This window comes from Haliotis cracherodii, unplaced genomic scaffold (assembly GCF_022045235.1).
Source record: "Haliotis cracherodii isolate W230 unplaced genomic scaffold, xgHalCrac1.p SCAF_3, whole genome shotgun sequence".
NCBI lineage: Eukaryota > Metazoa > Mollusca > Gastropoda > Lepetellida > Haliotidae > Haliotis > Haliotis cracherodii.
The window spans coordinates 49,841,061-49,862,581 of record NW_027266286.1 but is presented as its reverse complement, the minus strand read 5'-3'; the positions used below and the strand labels follow the sequence as shown (position 1 = coordinate 49,862,581).

The window sequence follows — 21,521 nt, the reverse complement described above, 5'->3', positions numbered from 1 at the left end:
TTGATACTTTTTTCCAATATACTTTAATGTGCTTCTTTGACAAATTTCAGACTTGAGCGATTGGCTAAGCTGTGCAGTGTGATGCCAGGTGTTGACTTTGTACATGATCCTGATGACACATATGAACTGACAACAGACAATGTCAAGAAGATTCTTGCAATTTACATGAGATTTAGGTAAGTTTTTGATAAGATTTTGTATTTGAATTTAATGACAGCTATGTAAAATAATACATGCAATCTGCAAGTTATATGTGAGGTAGGTAAATAATGGAAGGTCAATATTCGCTTCTACAGATGTGGAATCCCAGTGATAATCATGGGAGAGACAGGATGTGGGAAGACAAGACTGGTCAAGTTCATGTGTGCCCTACAGTGCATGCCAGGCTCTGACATTGAAAACATGGTCATTATGAAGGTAAAACTATTATGAGACAAGTAAAATAAGGTTATTGGTACTCACATTGCTGTGTGGGGATGATTGTTGCTTTGTGGTTAATATGTTGGTTGGTCGTGACAGAGATCCAGTTCATTTTCCCACACTGTGTGAAGGCCATTCTTTGTGTCCCAAGCCATTTTGTAGCAGGAACACTGCTGAAAGTGGCACAAAACATTCTCATTCTATATTTTGCATATAATCTGTGTAGAGTTGAAACTTTGTCCAAAGGAAATCTGTTTTGTATTGCAACAATGCTATACAATAATAGAACTTACATTCATTCATACTGATTAGGAAACGTTGAAATTAAGTTACTTGGTTTCATATTTGTCCATTAGTGCTCAATCTTATGCAGTAAATATTTTATATTAATACTGATAACAAATCTGAGAGCAACTTATGTTATGTGGCTGTGCTTGTTGGCATTTTAAGTCAATGACAACATGTCAAAGGGAGCTACAGTGCTGTGAGACTATTTTCTAGGTACATGGTGGCACAACCTCTGACGACATCATCAAAAAGGTCAAGCATGCGGAACAACTTGCCATTGCTAACAAGGCTAGGAACCCACACATGTACACTGTGCTGTTCTTTGATGAAGCAAACACAACAGAAGCCATTGGACTCATCAAGGAAATAATGTGTGATGGCTGTATTGATGGACAGCCACTGAAACTGTCAGAAAACCTCAAGATTGTGGCTGCCTGCAATCCTTACAGAAAGTATGTTTACGATAGTCATAGCGGTACAATTATTTTGTGAAATGGGTCCCTGTTCCTTCAAATGCTCGTGGCTTTCACCAAACGTCTTTGACCTGCATCACTTCAGGCTTTCCTCCCACATCATGTGATATAGCTGGAATACTATTCAAAGTGACATTAAACCCAAATCATTCACTCAGTCACTCAGTCTTTCCAATGAAGGGAGAAATATTATGATATAGCATATCAGAACATTAAACAGTATGTAAGCCATTTTTTCAGTGTTTGGTTTATGGTTTGATAGAACCAAAGTCAGCAACAATAAGTAAAACTAAAATGATTTTCATTAATTTCCCAATCTCCTCCATTTTTGTCTGAAACAGTGTACATCAGCCAGTATTAAGGTGTAAGAGACCACAACTATGCCCACAGTGTGCACAAATCTGAAAAGATATCTAGTTTCATCCTACCCAAAGTAAATTGTGACCATTGCATGTTTACAAATTTTCAAATATTCATTTCAGGCATTCTGATGAGTTGATTCAGAGACTTGAAAAAGCAGGACTTGGCTATCATGTTGAAGCTGACAAGACAACAGATAAGCTAGGTAAAATCACTATTTTATTGGATGATCTGATCCAGATGAAGAAAAAACTTCATAATGACACAGCAAATAACTCCTCTATAAAAAAGCTCTATTACATCATTGCTATAATTCTTTGTTTTGGTTGTCATCACATTGTAAGCAAATCTTTAGATTTTCAACAGAAGTCCTCTTCACTGTTAACTAACTATAATCAGTTGTACTAGTAATAGCATACAGCTGCCTAGAATCCTTGTACATTTTGTGTGTGCTCATAGAAACACCTAAAGAAATTTGTCCAAGTTTCCTGGCACATTTTTTGATAGTTTGTCATTCCATGGTACTATTTTTGGTGAAAAAGTACAAAGTTGAAATGAAGGACAAAAGTATGCAATAATAGTCAAATATTACGAATAAAGAATGAATGTTACAAATAAACGTCATTATTTACATTCAAATAAAAAACTAAAAATACAACACAATACCAATGAACAAATCAAACAAAAGAAAGAACAATATGTACCAAAGAACATCAGTACACAAAAAAGACTCTAAACTGCTAAATGACAACAATCACAATAACGGATGCCAGATGGTACTGCAATTTGTAAAATATTCTCTGTTTAATCGGCTTGTTCTGCCATGTATATGATAAATGCATGCCATATTATGTCATTCCTCTAGTCCTCTTCTCTGTCAACTACACAACTAGTTCCCGCAGTAGCACTTGTAGCCTACAGGTCACTTCTTTTCCTGTTTGTGCTAGAGACAAAACCCATACTGGCTGGTTATGAGGAAATTTAGGATGATGGTAACCAACTGTGGTTACCAACTGGGCATGGGGACTCGTCTGACAGATACAGATTTCAACCATAGGGAAGATAATATGGACTTATTTGCCTCAAGTTGATTTGAGACAGGTCATTCGTTTGCCAAACCTTTGGAGGACTTGTGACCTAAACTTGAAGAAGAAACTATACCCCAGCCATAACCTACCATAAGTGTAATCTGCAACCTTGGCCCAGCTATGGAACTCAAGCTTTCAACCAGGCCAATGAAAATTTGTACCTAACTCATGATTGCCTTTTGCTGGATTCTCCCACAATTGACGAGGAATATTATAAGCTGCTCCATAGCTCTGACACCAAGCTCAGCTTCCATCTGGCCAGCGTCACTGACTTATCTAGAGCAAATAATCACACGAAGGCAGTGCTTACGTAAACTGGTTCGTTGCTGGAATACACTTTTGTTAAAATGCAGGAGGACCTTCTGGAGCTGTTGTGCTTCAAGCTGTCTTGTTGCCATAGGTGTTTAATAACAAGCTCATCAAGGTTGTGGAAGAGGTCTGCCAGGATATTCCTTAGAAATACAGTACTCTACCTTTTAACTTGGTGGTCAAGGCACACAAGTCGGCCTTTCATGCAAGAGACTAAAAGAATCTTACCAAGACAACCCTTTTTGAGAGGCTGTCAAAAAATTTGTTCTGTCTGGGAGAGAATCTTTTGAAGACAGCAGGTGGAAAGATGTACCTTTACCTCAACAAAATGTCCCTCTATCATTGGCCAGAAACGTAGGGGAAGTGGATATAGAGGAAGTCCGGCGGAAGGTTTGAATCCCCATCTCTGCCAGTCCAAATCCAACCCATTTAAACACATCAGATCCTATTGACACTGTTTTGGCCTTAGATTCTAAGTTACCAGGCTTCAACCTTACCTCAACTCAAAAGTTGGAAGCAGATCACATCCCACCACTGGGTCCTAAACGTCAAAACAGACAGACACAAGTTCCACTTCCATCAGTGGCCAGACCTTGTGTCCCGGCCAGTACCTCCTGTGCTTGGCATCCATCCTCCTAGCTACAGATAATACCACAGTGGTAGCCTACATTCAGAGACAAGGAGTAATGAGGTCCGCTGGATTGATAACAGAGACTACACTGTTATTTTGCCTTGGCAGACTTGATCAACTGCAGTATATGCAAGCAAGGCATATTCTGGGGAAATTCAACTTCTTGGCAGACAGTCTTTCACCAAAACAAGGGAGGATTCATTCAGAGTTGTTTGCTTGGATTTCATCAGTCTGGGACACTCTCAATCTGGATCTCTTTGCAACTTGCCTGAACCCAAACTCCCAGTGTATGTCAGTCCAGTACCAGATATTCAGGCACTTTAGGTGGGTGCCTTATCCTCTCCTTTACAAGGTTCTTCAGAAGTTGGAACTCACATATAGTCATCCTCATGGCCATGATCTGGTTGAATCAGCTAAGGTTTCTCAAGCTCAGTCTTCAACAATATCTTCTCCGTCAGCCTCAATCGGACATCCTCTCCAACAATCTACTCAGTCTTTATCTTCACGCCTGGAAATTCTACAGGCTTCCGGCTTCTCCAAGTCTGCATCTACAGCTGTGGCGCAATCTTGGAAACCTTCATCTTCTTCAACAACAGAATGGATAAGTTCTGTCAGTGGAGACAATGACAAGGATTTGGAAATGGGGATATAACTACACCTATGGTGGACTTCCTCCTACACTTGCACCAAGATAACAAATTTCAATTCAATTTCAATTTCAATGGCAACATTGAGGGATTTATGTCGGCTTTGGCCACGGTACTCCAATCTTAGAATACTACTTATCATCAGGAATAATTTCCCCCATCTCCCAAATTATCTGCATCTAGTTATCTGATACTTGCAAGAAGTGAGGTTTCTCGCCGTTTCAAAGATTCTTGGCAAATAGAGAATCTCACCCGAGTGTCTTTTGATATCAAATATATCAACACGAGTTGATAAAAGTGGGAAAACTCCGAGGCTTGCCGAGGATTTTTTCCACTTTTATCAACAAGTGTTGATATATTTGATATCAAAAGACACGAGGGTGAGATTTTATTTATCATCCAACATCATTCTTCCAACTTTTTCAGTTTGTAGAAAGTTATAAGCAGTGTCTTAAGAGTAAAAAGTACTACTAACAGCTTCAGTAGCAGAGCCATTAGTGATGTGATTTGATTGTGACGTCATGGTAATCAATGACGTCACAATGGTCTGCAAAGCATTGTGATGCAATTTCATTGCAGCGATATCTACAGTATAGATATCGCTTGATCTCACCCAAGCGATATCTCCTGTGGGAGCCAGTTTTGGATGATAACTTTATGCTATTACTGAAACTGCTTATTAAGGTTAGTTGACAGTGAAGAAGAATTTATTAAAGTGTGATGACAGCCAAAATGACCCAAAATGGAATGGGTGCTGTCCGTCCATCCTTCCATCCATCTGTCATGTTTTGTTCTGGAGCATAACTCCGAAACTGTATGTTCTGGAGCATAATATCATGAATCTTTGTATATATGAAAATATGTATAAAAAACATGAATTGAAGTGGTACCTTTTGATGTGTTGGTATTTATGAGTAAAATATTTTTGTGTTTCCTTGTTTTACATCATGTATAGTGTCTGCATTCTCAGAAACTACTGAAGTAACATGAATGAAACTTTGCAATCTTGTCTAAGTGATACTTAATCAAGCAAATATTGAAATTGCATTTGTTTGAAGCATTTTAAGACAATTCTGTTCCAACAGGCCATGTCCCTATGAGGAGACTTGTGTACCGGGTGCAGCCTCTGCCACAGAGCATGCTGCCTCTTGTTTGGGACTTTGGCCAACTCAACATACAAGTGGAAGAACTCTACATCAGACAGATGGTCAACAGATATGTGAGTTGTTTAACACTATCATGCAGGTCCCTGTAAGCTCAAATACTTGATATGCTTCTTCCATACCCCTGGGGAATTAGTCTGACATAGGATTCGATGGCCTTGGAGGTCATGGTCACCCAGTGTGAACTATGCCACAAAAAGGCTTGTGTACACGTTAACTTGAGTATTTATGAATGAAATTTGATGATACTTAGTATTCATGATCTCTAAAGCATGGAAAATATGACCATATTCCAGTTACTTCTCAATAACATTTTCCTGTCACTTATCAATAATTAAACTTAATACCTGTCATATGTCATGGCTTTGTCAAATGTCAAGGTCAATTTGAAGGTGATTGACTCATTCTGAAAGTGAGTGAGTGAGTGAGTGAGTATGGTTTTACGCTGCTTTTAGCAATATTCCAGCAATATCACGGCGGGGGACACCAGAAATGGGCTTCACACATTGTACCCATGTCGGGAATGGAACCCGGGTCTTTGGCGTGATGAGCGAACACTTTAACCACTAGGCTACCCGACCGCCCCATTCAGAAAGTATGGGCAGTTTGACTTGGAGACTTCATATAAGTAACACCACCTACATTTGCAAAAAGTAATGTTCTTGCATGTAATTTGATGATCTTGAAGGACAAGGTCACTCAGTGTTAGTTGGCATCCCAAAAACTTGTGTACAAATTAACATGAGTATGATTGATTGGAATTAGATGAAACTTAGTATACATTATCTCTAAGGCAGGATCTTGATTGCATCAACTCTTGAGTGACCTTGGTTTAATTATGTAACATTTAATATTTATCATTTTGATTGGTTACTTGTAATCAACCATTTCATATTGGCAGTTGGGGGATTGTCTGTTTGTTGGTAACGTTTCAAATTTCATGAATTTTCTGACAATTAAAGAAAAATAAAAGGCTTTTGCAATCAGTTCAGATGAATTCAAAGTAACCAACTCAACACCTGTCATGAAAGTGTCAAATGTCAAGGTCACTCTGAAGGTCATTTGCATGTGAAATGACTTGTAAATAGATACACTGAGGAAGTATTGTTAGTATATTATGGAGATTTCATATCTATAACACAACTAATAACTTTGTTATTAAAGTAACTAAAAGCTTGGGACCTTTCTGTAACAAAGTTGTGCTGCATTGGCTATGTGTTTTCTAAAGCCAGAGGTGATGAACAAAGTTGTGCCGCATTGGCTATGTGTTTTCTCAAGCCAGAAGTGATGTTATGGAACCGAAAGTGCTGATAACATTGTTCTGTAAGTAGCTAGAGACATAGGACTTTCTGTTTCAAGGTCGTATTGCATTGGGTATGTATGGTATCACCTGATGTGGTGAAGTCATATGAATGGTCATGATACATGTTTCTGATGGGAAAGTCTTTTGGTATTCAGGAAATGGTGGCAATGGGGCTGTTTCTGTTTTTACATGTAATGCAAACACCTTTCTAGTTTACTCTAGTTATTTTACTGAATAGTTATTTTTTGTAGCATAGCAGTTGCCATATTGATGTTCAACAAATAGTGCATCCTAATTGGACTGTGAGAACAATAGCAGTGGTCTTGGTGTCGCCAATGTCTACATCATGTGTTCAGAAGTGCATAGTAAATTCTTACTCAAGAAGCAGTACATGTATTGGCTTGTTTCAACATTTGGGGCAGTATTGAAAAGGCAGTGATTTGATTTGATTTGCTTTTTGCATGTACAGTTAATGGAAATTAACTCCAGCTGACTGAAATACTCTGTTATGTTCTATGAATGTTCGTTTTATGTAAACATCCAAACTTAAAATTTTACTTTGTGAAAGAATTTGAAAAAACCCAGTGAAGATATATTTGCATTAGCTTTGATAGCAGATTTGAAAAGTTCCATTAATATATACACAAAGAAAATAGTTAAGCACCCCCCTATTTCTGAACTGTGACAAATGGCAAAAATCATGGCATGGGATGACTGACCACAGGAGCTGGGTGATGCCAATGTCATCGGATAGACCAAACATTTGAAATCAAATAAAGAAGATATTGGTGAGTTGTGATAGAAATTTACTGACAAAAACATCATGGTAACACAGGTACTGTTTTTGACCTCAGACAATACCTAAAAAAAGTATGGAGCTGCAGGATTAAGTAAACGGGTTACGTTTGATGTTACGTGTGAAAATGTTCCTTAAAGTCTCTGCTTGACATGACACGTGAAACAGATCAGTAGGGGGTATAAATGCCACATGCCCGGATGACACATTACACCCTACGTCTCATGCCTCCAGTAAGATGTTGGATCTGTTGATGGGTCAACAACAACCACTCCTGATGCAATGCTGCTTCCAATTGGTGTAAATCTTGTACAGGAGGATCTCGTGCCTGTATGCGCTGCCCCAGAATATCCCAAACATGTTCAAGGGGGTTCAAACCTGGGCTCAATGCTGGCCAGGATAGAGTTGTCATTGCATTGGCCCTCATGCATGCGAACGATAAGACCTGGCATTGTCATCCATGTACTGAGGTCGAGTAGCAAGAATGTGGTTGTCAAAATGAGGAACGACGACTGGCCTCAAAACGTCCTGGATGTACTGAGCCCCTGTTACACATGTAAGTTGCCCCTTATGGTGACCAAATCCAACCTGCAATCATGAGAGATACACCCCCAAACCATTACCGAGCCCACGCCGTATGCTACAGTCGGTTTAATGTTCCTTCGGGTGTAGGCTGTGTTCCGATGCCCCCAAACTCTGGTTCTTCCAACAGTCACTTGGAGCAGAAAGCGACTTTCATCGGACCAATGGATCCGTCTCCAAGTTCTCAGATTTCAGTTCTGTCGCACAATACACCATGCTAAACGAACAGCTTTGTGGTGATCTCTTAACAAGGGACACTTTATGACTCGTCTAGCCCTTAGTCCTGCTGCTTTCAGACAGTTCCTGATGGTCCTGGTGCTTAACCGACAATTGGGCAACCATAGCTGTTTCAGACGAATACTTGTTAAAAAGGGTTCTCTGCTTATGAGATGAAGAAGGTCCCTGTCTTCCCTGTGTCTTCACAGGAGGTCTTCCGAATCTGGGACGGTCCTGTACATCATCGGTCTGAGCATGTTTCTTGACTAAACGACTTACAACAGTGTGACGATACCCCAAATTCCGACAAATGGCTTTACAAGACATTCCTGCGTTATGCATGCGATTATTTGCCATCTTGTGGCGTTTGATAAACACCTTCGTGCCATGGTCACACAATGTCATGGAATAATTGTTTAAAACCGAGCTTAAGAAAGCATTTTAACGTTTGGATATACTGCTTTTAGAGATACTCGAGGGTAGCATGCTGCACGGGCATACCATGCATGGCACGTGAGCTTTCATCATACATGATTGATTATATCATCACGAGAAAACACAATTCTTCCCTTAATTATATCTTTCATGACTGTTACAAATATTGGGACAAAACAATAATGATTAATTAGGGTGTGCTTAACTTTTTTCTTTGTGTATAATTTATAGAGTCCCATACACATATACATTTTCATGAAACTTATGCTATAAATGCAAAAAAATATTTTGTTAAACTTTTCGAGAAGACTCAACATTCAAAGAGCACCTGTAGTTAAGATGACAGAAATTTTCTTGTCACACAACCAGCAATACTTTACAGGCAGCAAGAGAGAAAATTCCAGGGAGGAATTCAGGTCATGCCTGTAACTTATATTCAAATCGCCCCTCCGTTCACACTGCTTTTGCAACAGATTGTTCAACAAGAATAACATTTACATTTTTGTCATCACCTCTTAAACTACAAGGCATATGGAGCTGAAACTTTGGATAAATGATCCTAGCTGAGGTGTCTCGAGAACCTGTTCACTTTCTGACCTTACTTTAAACATGGCCATGATGGCCATATTGGAAATGTCATATTATGAAAATGACAGTTACTGCATGTATTATTATACCCCCGTTTACGAAGTAAATCGGGGGTATATAGCGTTCCGTTCATCCGTCCGTCTGTCCTTCTGTCCGAGCTTTTGTACGGCCCATAACTTTTTAACCATGCACCCTAGCTTCACCAAACTTGCTACACACATTTACCACAATGAGTACTTGTGCCTTTTGCTAGTTTGAAGATTCTGAACTTTTTAATTTTTGCCGTTTCCATGGAAACATTAAGAAACTTAAACTTTTAGGGTGGGTGTGTTGTACGGCCTATATCTTTTTAACTATGCCCCCTATCTTCACCAAACTTTCTACACACATTAAATACAATGAGTACTTGTGCCTTTTGCTAGTTTGAAGATTCTGAATTATTTTTTTTTGCCGTTTCTCATGGAATCATGGTGAAACATAAATTTTGGGTAGAGTTTTTGTACGATCCATGTTTACAATATTATGTATCCTAGCTTCAGCAAACTTGCTACATTAACCGCTATGATTGTTTTTTTATCTTTTATAAGATTCTTAAAGTTTTGTCTTTTGCTGTTTTCATGGAAACATGATGGAATTTAGAAATTTTGATGACTGGTTTTGTGTAGCTAATATATTTTCAAAAATTGTTTCCACTCATGTAGATCATCATAAGTATCTGTGCTTTGTGATAGTTTGAATTTATGAATTCTTTACCATATCTGTTAAGGCTAGATGGAAATGATTAATTTATTGATTTTCTTATATGATATTGTTCCGTTTTTTATGTGTTTTTATATCAACAATTTTTGGTCCTTTTGATAATTCTTCTTATGTAACTCCTCAATCAAATTTTTATTCAAAGGTGTTCATGGTGATCTACTTCCTCGTAGTGAACACTGGTAACATAGGAGATTTTTTTGGAAAGGGGGGGGGGGGGGTCAATTGTCACTGGAACTAAATCTTATTTTTTAAAACGTTGAAGTTAAAATCAGTTAGAAATATGTAATATTTCATTAATTAACAAACTATTTACTATTTGTTGTTGACCAGCGGGGATAACAGGGGTATGTGAGCTTCTAACACATAAAAATGTTTTTCAATTTTCTGTCAAAGGTCAAGGTACTCTTTGAGTCTTCTGTGCAACATGGTTGTATCTGTTGCATATATACTTGTACAATCCTCAGACAGGGTGATATGTGGATCTTGGAAAGTTGTCTTCATTATAAGCTTAAGTTTGGGAAGTAGTGTTTTTGGACTAACAATGCATTTAGCTATTTTAAGATTTTAGAATTTTTTAGGAGATTGCTTCTCCATCTCTAAACCTGAAAAGTGATGATGAAGCTGATGCAGTTTTTGTGTATGACTGCACACAAAATTCTGAACCAGTTTTAAGCATGACTTTAATTTTGTGCCCTTGACATGTAGTTTATCGAACATTCTTTTTGGCAGGTACGAAATGGCGAGATTCCTAATTACCCTGGACTTGTTGAGGTTATCAGCCGGATCCTTATAGCCTCTCAGGAATTTATGAGAAAACAACAGGTTAAGTTCTTCCCCAACTTTTTATTGTCTAAAAGTGTCTTCACGAAGGGGCTACATGATATGATTGTCTGATATCAAGAACCATCACACTTTGATCAACCATGATCTCATTAGACATGTCATACCTCATTGTTGATACATCTCATGTATGCCCTGGGGATTTTTGTGTGCATATTATTGCCTGATAGGGTCACTTATTGTGAAATAGTCATAGGTTGGGATCTGATTGTTAGATCATTAGGTCTGAGTAGTGTGCTTTTTAATAAACAATTGGAAAAGCTACAATGATTAGAAAAAAATCTCTTTAGATGGTATATATACAAGGCTTAGAGATGAAAAATTGTGTCAATTTAATTTTAGTGTGTATCGTGTAGTGCAATTTTCTGCAAAAGTATTTTTAGTATTTTTGCAGATTTAGACACTTAGTGGAAACTCAATTACTTGTTTAATTTTGTTAATACTTTTCCTAATGTTTGAATAGCAATGTTGACAGCAACTTTTGTTAAGTGGCTGTTTACATCTTAAACTGTCACCTCATATCTAGAACTACAGTGCTATGGCACTATGTTTGCATAATTTTAATTTTTATCCCTATGTTGATAAAACCAGTATTACATCTAGTTAAACTGCTTCTTAGACATCATTTCTGAAACCAGTACTTATATCTATAGTGGTGAAATTGTGACTGCATGATCCCAGCAATGGTATCTTAAATAATTCAGTTATTCTATCACTTTTGCATGTGTGTACAGTATATAATAAGATATTGTCACTATTTTTTTATAAAATATCCAAGAAGGTAGCAATGGGGTTGGCATACCTATGAAGGCTTTTGACTACACAAGTCTACAATGTGTAATCATATAAAATCTTGCTTGTAAAATGAATATGTGTTTAAAAAAGTTGTTAAAAATCTACACTTCAAGTCAAAGATCTAAAAACAATGTAGGAAAGTTACTGGTCCACTTTTGCATGTAATTCACGCTATTCTAACTATCATGTATGACTTTCTCTTATGCTGAAATGAAATTGTCATATCATTTTCACTGAAGGATGAGTGCAGCTTTGTGAGTCTTCGTGATGTTGATCGTACCCTGAGTGTCATGGCCTGGTTTTACCAGCAGTCCCAGGAGAATGGAACACTGTTTAAGATGATTGATGAACAGCTGTGTCCAGAGCAGATCTCTGATGATGATGATGATGATGATGATGAAGATGAAGAAGAGGAGGGGGAAGACACCCATGAAGTGGAAGCTGATGACTTATGGAGTATGGATGATGAGATGTGTTTCACTGTTGGACAGATATCTCAGAAAGTGGTAATGAAACAGTTGTTGAATTCATAAACCTACTCCCACTTTTGATCATAGTATTGTAGGTATCTTGCTTTCTCATAGTATCCACGTGAGAGGTGCTACTTTCAAGTGAGATCTGCTGAGAAGTTTTACAGTTGAATTGTATACTCACACGCAAAAGAAACGCAAGTCGAGTATGCAGTATACATGTTATTTATTTTTAACAGTAAAGACAAGAAATACTAATAGGGCAAGAATGACAAAAATCTGACTGAAGACAGTTTAATGGATTAAAAGGCAGATGACATAATAGTTTTTTTCAAATGTTAAGGGCTTACACAGTTTCGGGTCAATACCCAAAATGTCAGTCAATACCTGGTGTGACTGCCATTAGCATTGATCACTGCCACACATCTCCTGTACATTGAGTGGATCAGACGATTTGTGAAGGCCCTAGGGATCCTCCTGCACACATCCAGAGCAGCTGTGCGTAGTTCATCGGCAGTTGTAGGGACTGGGCGCACATTGTGCAGACGCCTCTGAACCTCATCCCACAAGTGTTCGATGGGGTTCAGATCAGGGCTGAAGGCTGGCCACGGTAGAACACGGATGTTATGTTGTTGCAGAAAGGCCATGGTAGCTCTGGCAACATGGGGTGAGCGTTGTCCTGCTGGAAAATGTGTTGTTGATGTTGTACAAACAATGTAGAGTCTGATCGTGGAGTCTGATCACTTGGTCGATATACTGCTGAGCAGTGACGCCGTGTCCCCAACCTTGACCAACATTCAGAAAGCACATGGGTCCAAGTCTCGCATAAAGTCCAATCCCTGCCAATATCATGATGCTAGGTCCACCCAATGGATCCCTTTCCACAACGTTTCTGTCAGCGAAACGATCACCTCGCCGCCGCCAAATTCTGATGCTTCCGTCTGCATGGGAGACACAAAAGCGACCTTCATCAGGGAAGATGACACGCCTCCACTGACGATGACACAATTGTCACAATTGTGATGACCCTGTGCCCACTGAAGTCGTGCTTGTTGATGCCGTGGTTGGAGAACAGGACGACGTGCTGGTAGAAGACACCTGAGGTTGTTGGAACAGAGACGTCAGATCACAGGGTCCCGGCTAATATGTCGATTATGTGTTCCTATGGTCTGTCGAACACTTTCACTTCCAGTTAGGAACAGATGTCGCTGGTGTTGACGGGTAATCTGCCGATCTTGTCGAGGTGTGGTGACCCTAGGACAACCACTCTGCGGAAGGTCATCTGTGGTCTGTGTAGCATTGTATTGATGCAGGAGACGGTAAATTGTGGTTATGTTAACGATGAAATGACGGGCAACATCTTGGATAGACTCTCCAGCTTCCAAACGTCCGATAACCTGGTTTCTCTTAATTTGAGTTAGGCGTGGCATTGTTGACCAAGGAGTGGTAGGTCCAAGAATTGGCCACAGTTTTATACCCACTACAGTTCGTGACACTTCGTGCATTTTCGATTTCGCGAGAAATGGGTGCATGATACCCACATGTTCATTGAAATGGTGCGTTTTGGCGATTTGTTTTTTATGTTGCGTTTTTATTCGGGGCTTCCAAAATGCAACCAAAAATATTGATAACACCATCAGGCTTCACTACATGCCTTCACTACACACCATATCAATTTATGGTTCCGTGTTTGTTACCTATTTGCTTAAAACCACTTGCGTTTCTTTTGCATGTGAGTATATAAACAGCCTTTTATCATGCATCTAATGTTGATTTTAGACTGGTGAAAAGTCACAATTTCTTTCACATGAAAATTCCATGACCATGATGTGAATTGAACATGTTTACACCACTGTTTTCTTGCATGTCATGATGTTAGTTGGTCTTGCCCACTGTCATTGGATTCATTTTTTATTACGACTATTGTATTGTTACACTATGAGGTATCAGTATGCTGTGTCTGAGTGGGGTATTCATGCTAACCTGTGGCATGATATCTCAGTGGGCTTGCACTATAAATGTTAAGCCTCATTTCACATCATCTCACCTTGTTCTTTCAGGTATTTCTTGCATTTAGACAGTTTAAAACACTTCTCCTCAGTTTTGTTTGAAAATTTAAAACCTTCAGCATTAGATTTTACTTTATCAACCTAAACCTTGGAGTCATGTTTTAACTATAAGTGAAAAATATTGTCAGCAATAATTGAAAACTCTTTTATTCCAAGCATACCATAGTTAACACACTCGCAAAGTACACATTTTATGTATGGAAATATATTTGGTTGATATTGTTATATAATGTTTGTGATCTATTATTCCTTATCATTTCTTTCCAGCCGGATGATCTCACAAAATCACTTATATTGGCACTTAGTGTGTGTTACCGAGCATCGTTGAGGAGTCGAGCTGAATATGATGCTTATATTGTGAGGTCTTTTGGGGGACCATGCTTGCTCCAAGGGGGCTCTGAACAGTTTCTCAACATCATTGACAGGTATCTAAGTCATGTATTATCTCAAATTATTTTAGCTCATCTGGCTGACTGAAAGTCAAGTGATCTTGTGTTGTGGCCTGTTTGTCCATCATGCATCGTGCGTCCTGCATTGTCTGTGATAAACATCTTCTCCTCAGAAAGCACTGGGCCAGTGAAGCTGTGATAAACATCTTCTCCTCAGAAAGCACTGGGCCAGTGAAGCTGCTACCAATAGCCATTATGAGCCTTATTAGCAATTATTACTTTGCAGAATGTAATGAAATTTGGTAAATAGGTAGTATTTTCTTGACTATAGTGCATACATTTGTTTTTATAAAAACACAACAGCTGTGTAGAGGTTGCGGGTGCGTAATACATGCCACAATAAGTTTTGATATTTTTTCCCCAATGCAGAGACATTTCCGTAAAGTATGCAATTTGATCCTGTTATTACATTATCTGGTAAGAAGAAAACATGTTCATTGTAAAAATGGAATTATGTTTGTAATCTATTTTAGTCTTTGTATTAAAAATGTATTTCAATATCGTTCAAAAATTTTAAGTGGCATGTAGAAGTTGGTATGATTAACAAGGGAGATAGTTATATGCATGTGCAATTTCTTTATTAAAATGAATGCAATGTTTCAATGCAGATACTAAAACCGTTATCAGGCAATTAGAGTACAGAAATTTGAAGTTGGAAAGTTATATACATGTGGATCATTGATGTTTATACCAGGTTGAATGATGATAGATTGATGTTGACACATCAAATAAGGTTGAAGTATGAAGTCCAGAATTGTTAACATTAGTTTTGGCAACGTCATGTTTGAGGTGATCGGCAGATTACACCAACCATTATTTAAACCAACCACAGTGATTAATGCTATTGATGCCTTGAAATGAACAGAAGCAGTTAACAGAGAATGGAGACATATATAAAAAATACCATACTTTGACCAGTTAAAGGTAGTATTAAATGTCGAGATAGAGTTTTCATGATCGAAATAACAAGACTGCAGAATACATAAAAAATATCCAGCAATAGCAACCAGCTGTACTAAAGGGCTAAGGCTATGGTTATTATTATTTTTAATATATTTATAGTAAGAGCTGCAACCAAAATGATACACTATTGGAATTTATCATATAATGGGTAGGTTTCTCGGCAGGATAAAGCCAACGGACAAAAACGATATCCGTTTGGGTCATATGTGGATAGAGATGCAAATATCAAAGGTCAAGTAGGGACTACTTTCACTGTTTATAAACAAACATGGCGTCGTCCTCCGTCCTCGTCATTCGGCGATCGAGCCAGAATTAACCATGGGGAATCTGGATAAACTACAGGGATAATTGCTATCATTATCAAAAGAACAGTCTGATAGACTGAAAATCAGTGTCTAACTGTGACGTAGCTAAGGCATTTTATAAGTTTTGGCAACTTTGGAGATATAAATTTCGAAACAATTTTGCGAGGGCAGGAGGCCTAGCCAAGCGGGATCAGTAGCCATATCTGTGCTTGTAGACCTCTGCGGCTTGAAACCTTCTCAACAAATTAAAATGTTTGGATTTGGCTGAAATATGTTTGAATTGTTACCTTGTTTCGTTTTGTCGCTGTGTGTATATCTGACTACACTTAACGTTATGACAGGACAGACAGACTGTAAACAACGTCTGACCGTGGCCGTGTCGTCACATAGACAAGGGTTAGAGTAACTTCTCTTTGACAAAGGGCAGTTACTCTAGCGGACAGACCGATGGATTGCCGCGAAACAACAATTGTTGTTATGCGTATATGTTGCTTTGCTAAATACAATGTTTATTCCTAATACAGGATATTTACCATCCCCAAACACACTCGCGTGATAACCTCTATATATTAATCCTGATAAAATTATAGTTTCAGATACAATTCTTCTTATCATCGCATCAAAATTCTTTGAAGTTGTATTATTGTTTTTTTTAACTAAATCAGTGATATGTGGGAAGAAATTAGAAAATACAATTTAAATGATATATCATCATGGCTAGTGATGTTTTATCTCAAATTTCTCAAGTTTCTGTGCAGAGGGGTGAATCCCCAAGAGGGATGTGTGCACTAAATTCAAGAAAATACATTTTTGTATGGGCTCAACAGATAGTTGTTTTATTTTTGGCAATATTTTAAATTTTGACCTTGATTTGACCTTTGCACTTCAACAAAATTAAAAGCTGAAACATCTCATGGTCTTTACTATATTTTATACAGATGAAACAAGTTAAGGATAATCAAAGATGTATTTAGTGGTACATTACTAGTATGTTCTTTTCAGATCTAAAATTGCCTTTCTGTGTCTCTATATATAAGATGGTCACTAGAGGAGAAGAGTGTTACGAATGTTGCCTTTAATCTGTTTAAGATCCACCAATATCATTAACAATTTTAAAAATTTAACTTTGTTCGATGTTTCAACCATTTATTGGACAGAACTCAAATTCGGTGGTGACATGAAGATAGCAAGTTTAAAAAAATAAGAGGAAGCAATTTGTTTTATTCCTGCGAATTCTCTACCTCTATTACATCTTTGCCATAAATCCTGTATTTTAGCTTCAAACACACGAACTAAAGTTTTCAGATTTTCAGCAGACATCCTCTTCTCTGTCAATCACACAATTAGTTGTTCCCCATATAGCACAAAAGCAACCCAAGCTATGACGTGCATAAACGCGGGAATCCCACTTCTTTTCTGTGTGTGCTAAAGTCAACACCTATTTTTACTGCAAGCAAGTACTGCAACCCAGTCGACGGTCCAGACGACAATTAATACATTGTACGGTCACCGCACGGTCTCCAAGGTAACCCAGACGAACGTTAAGACACCATAAGGTCACCACACAGACTCCAAGGTAAACCTCCCAACCGTCCAGCCGATCGGCCTACTGTTTGATCATCATACCCAAGCCATTAGCATGGACCACATGGGATCACCAGCCGACCGAGACGAGGATTACCGTACTTACCAGCTGCCAACTAATACTAGCAGAGATTCATTTAAGAGCTGTTTCCAGCCAAACCAAGAGGTTGATAATGTCACAACAAATTTCTGCTCCCAAAACATTCAACGGCAAATTGGGACATGTCAAAGATAAAGTCAGACAAGATGCAACGGAACGATTCCAAACATCAACTATCAGCCTAGCTGCCAAGGCACATGGATCTTCCCATCCACAGAAACGTCCCTGGGATCAGAAGGACTTGTCTCCTAAGAAGAAAATGTCCCCTCTGGGTAGGATTCGTTTCAACCGTGTTGGGGGTACGACAAGCATCGGTCTTCTCAGGAATCTTTTCGTCAGTCCGACTACAAGAAACAAGGATCCTATCGCCAGGGCAGATCGGGGGGAGAGATGAATGCAGATTCTGACTTCCTTGCTACCCATTCCAACGTTATATACCTTTTTGACCTGTAATGTCTATGGATCAATAATAATGTTGAAAATTGGCAGCAGATTACACACGACTGCTGGATCCTAGATGTTGAAAACCCAAGCTGTTGGACACAGATTTAATCTAGTTGGAGCCAAGCTAGATCTGGCCGTCAGGAAGCTTCAAAATAGGCATGCCATTTGGAGACTAGCGGAGACCAATAAGATGAAAGGTTTTATTCTCCGATATTCTTAGTTCCAAAGAAGAATATGACAGATATGAGAATGAGAATTGACCTAAAGACCCTCAACTGGGTCATTGTTCACAACACCGGACCAGTCGTCAATTTTTTCATGGGGATCAACTTGCCCCAATACCGCCAACATCACAGTTCCTACTCAGAACTCTGAAACACCACTGGTCTGTCAACCACAGGGTTCACAGAGGATTGCCTGTGCATGGAGCTTGAACCTAGTCGACTCAGCATACAGGATAAAAGTTTACTGCACAGGAAGAATGACATGTCATGTGTCAAGACTGACTGTAAACTTCTATCTGTTGTGTTATTTGCACTTTTAACGGAATCTTACGAGCCCATGGCTAAGGCCACCTAACTCCCATATCCAGAAAAGCATCCTTCCTCCGAACCATGGCAACAGCAGCAAGAGTTTCAGAACTCCATGCTATGGACTATTCTAGTCTCACCCATAATCCACATTGGACTTTAATCACTCTAGATCGCTTCCAGATATTGTAGCCAAAGGGGGTGGCAGGATATGACACCAGCAGAGGATGAGTACACCTTTGATTATCCTAACTATTAGGTGTAGGATGGATTAGAAGCACCTTGAATACAAACTGCCTCACGTGATCTGACATGACGTTCTCACCGGAAGTTATGTCATAACCGAAATGATATCAAAACCGGAAGTGACGTCAGCACCGGAAATAGCAGTCAGGATTAGAATCAGTGATAATGGTTTCCAGAAGAGGATTACTGTCAATTACACAGGGAGTTACTAGAGGCAGATCCCACTGGGTCCCTCTTGTATATTCTGGCTAAGATGTAATAGGTAGAGGTAGAGAATTCGCAAGAATTATCAAACAATAGTTATCATTGTTAATAATTCTAAGAATACTACCCGTACCTCTATTACATCCAAAATACTCCCACCTACCTCCCCAATTCATCTACCTCTAGTGGTTAGATGTGGGGAAAAAAGTGAGATTCCCGTCGTAACGCACATCATAGCTTGGGTTGCTGTTGTGCTACAGTCAAGTCCCGTTAATCCGACATCGATGGTTGCATATGATTGTGTCGGATTAACGAGTATGTCGGATAAACGAAATTTAGTAGTATCAACGCTCGTGATCGAAAATTGGACAACTACACGATAGATAAGGATTCAAACACGTTATAAATAATATAAGATATATATTCATATTGTTATGTTGAATTGTTGGCGGAATATGTTTTCTAATCATTTAACCTCTAAAGTTTAACACAAAACAACTGTTACGGACTGTTTGACAGATTCAAAATACTTTAAAATGGAAGTCGCAACTTTGAAACTGGTACCCAAAGCTTAAGAAAGCTGCTTTCTAAGTGGCTAACGTCGACTTTCTGTTGGTCATTTCATTGGTAGGTCATAGTTCGCGAAAGGTTGTTCTGACGTGACTTGAAATGGGATGTCCTCGTCGATAGCGAGAACTTTTATCTGATTTTAATAAGATTGAGGTAATCTAAGCATGTGAATTATCCTGTTTTCTTTATTTAAAGTATTAATTGTTTATTGTTAAGCAAGTTTATCGCTGCAGCTTGGTAATATGCAGCTACCAGCCGACTCGCCTCGCATCAAAACACTGGCTGTGTACTCGCGGGCAGATGACCACGGAGTACGCTGATCTCTGTGTCGGATTAACGAGACTGATTAATGAGTGATTTCGGTATTTCGTTGCAAATTAGGTGTGTCGGAGTCGGAGTGCGAGACTGTCGGATTAACGGGTCTAAATAGCACTGATTTAATCGGTTCCCATCATTAGTGTCGGATAAAGCCGATTGTCGGATTAACGAGTGTCGGATTAACGAGACTTGACTGTATATGAAAAACAACTAATTGTGTGATTGACAGTAAAGAGGATGTCTGTTGAAAATCTGAAAACTTTAGTGACTGAAGCCAAAATACAGGATTTATGGCAAAGATGTTATAGAGGTAGTATTCATAGAATTGTTAACAATGATAACTATTATTCAGCTTCCTCCATTTCTTTTTGTCTGTTTGTTTAGGTTGCTTGATTTTTATATGGATTCCGTGGCAGTCATATAGAAAATGCTATTTATGGCCATTACTCTCCCATGTTTGTGCCAAATGAAATGTGGTACATGTGTAGTTAGTAATTGGGTTCAAATATGTTTTAATTATATAAAATTTTGACATATAGGTTGAGGGAACTGAAGTTTGGCATGCATGTTTCTCCTTTTGACTACATCAAATGTCAATTCTACCATGATGATGAAAATTGCCTGATTCTAATTAGTTACAGTCAAGTATATCATTCCATTTGACACCAAAAAATCAAAATGCTGTTTCCCATTAAAACATTGCATATGAAAACATTAATTCATGGACAATATCAATATATAACAATGGCTGCTGGTAACCCATTAGAATAATGTATATGTTCGATATAAGAACAACAGCTAATCAAACATGGTTAAATCTGTTTCAAAACACGTGTGGTTAAGTAAAACATACACAAACCACTGAGTCAGGGCCACACAATCATCAGCCACAAAAATGGGCAATCTCTCTTGTGTCATTTGCACCTAAAATTGACAATATTCAGCCATACTTCAGGGTAATTCCATTGGACATGAGGTTGGTCACCAATAAATTATCATGTTAATGGGAGATGTCTCAAAATGTCCGATTGGGAACTTTTGTTGCATAGCTCTGGCAAAACATATTTAGATACCTGTATTAAACAATCTTGTCATGCATGCACTGAAGTTGAATTAAGTTATATCTTTATTCAATCATATGAAAAATCAGAAGGAATGGGTGCATAGTCAGAAAGAAAAGCGAACCTTAATGACTTGTAGTGTAACCATAGAGTTCCAGATAATTTTAGCCATTAGACAATATATCATGTGACTAAGGACGAGTCTGGGGAATCCTGTGGGTACCCGGGTCCTACTCAGTACCCACCCGACCCAGGTACCCGAGTTACCTGTCCCAGCCATACTACATGCTGTCACCCCTAGTATGGGAATTTCATGTATAGTTTCCAAGAAATGACTTGGTCCAAGCAGTACAAACATGTAACATTTTGCGATGAAATTAGATATATACCTTTGGAGGGTTATTACAATTTTTTGTTTCTTACACACCTTAAAATTGTACCCTTTTAGCATAGAATCAATGCATTTTGTCTATTCTCATGATTGCAGTAGCACATTATACATAACACCACTGCTG

The 21,521-nt window shown here is 38.6% G+C and overlaps 1 protein-coding gene across 1 annotated transcript in view; it reads left to right on the top strand.

The window, feature by feature from the left end:
- Nucleotides 1-21,521, top strand: part of LOC139473602 (E3 ubiquitin-protein ligase rnf213-alpha-like) — a 351,622-nt gene that overhangs the window by 206,271 nt on the left and 123,830 nt on the right. The window contains exons 35-42 of the mRNA XM_071256275.1: nucleotides 49-176; nucleotides 297-417; nucleotides 922-1,160; nucleotides 1,664-1,746; nucleotides 5,302-5,435; nucleotides 10,788-10,880; nucleotides 11,933-12,199; nucleotides 14,500-14,657. Of these exons, the coding sequence (XP_071112376.1) occupies nucleotides 49-176; nucleotides 297-417; nucleotides 922-1,160; nucleotides 1,664-1,746; nucleotides 5,302-5,435; nucleotides 10,788-10,880; nucleotides 11,933-12,199; nucleotides 14,500-14,657 (1,223 nt within the window). The remainder of the gene's footprint in view (nucleotides 1-48; nucleotides 177-296; nucleotides 418-921; nucleotides 1,161-1,663; nucleotides 1,747-5,301; nucleotides 5,436-10,787; nucleotides 10,881-11,932; nucleotides 12,200-14,499; nucleotides 14,658-21,521) is intronic.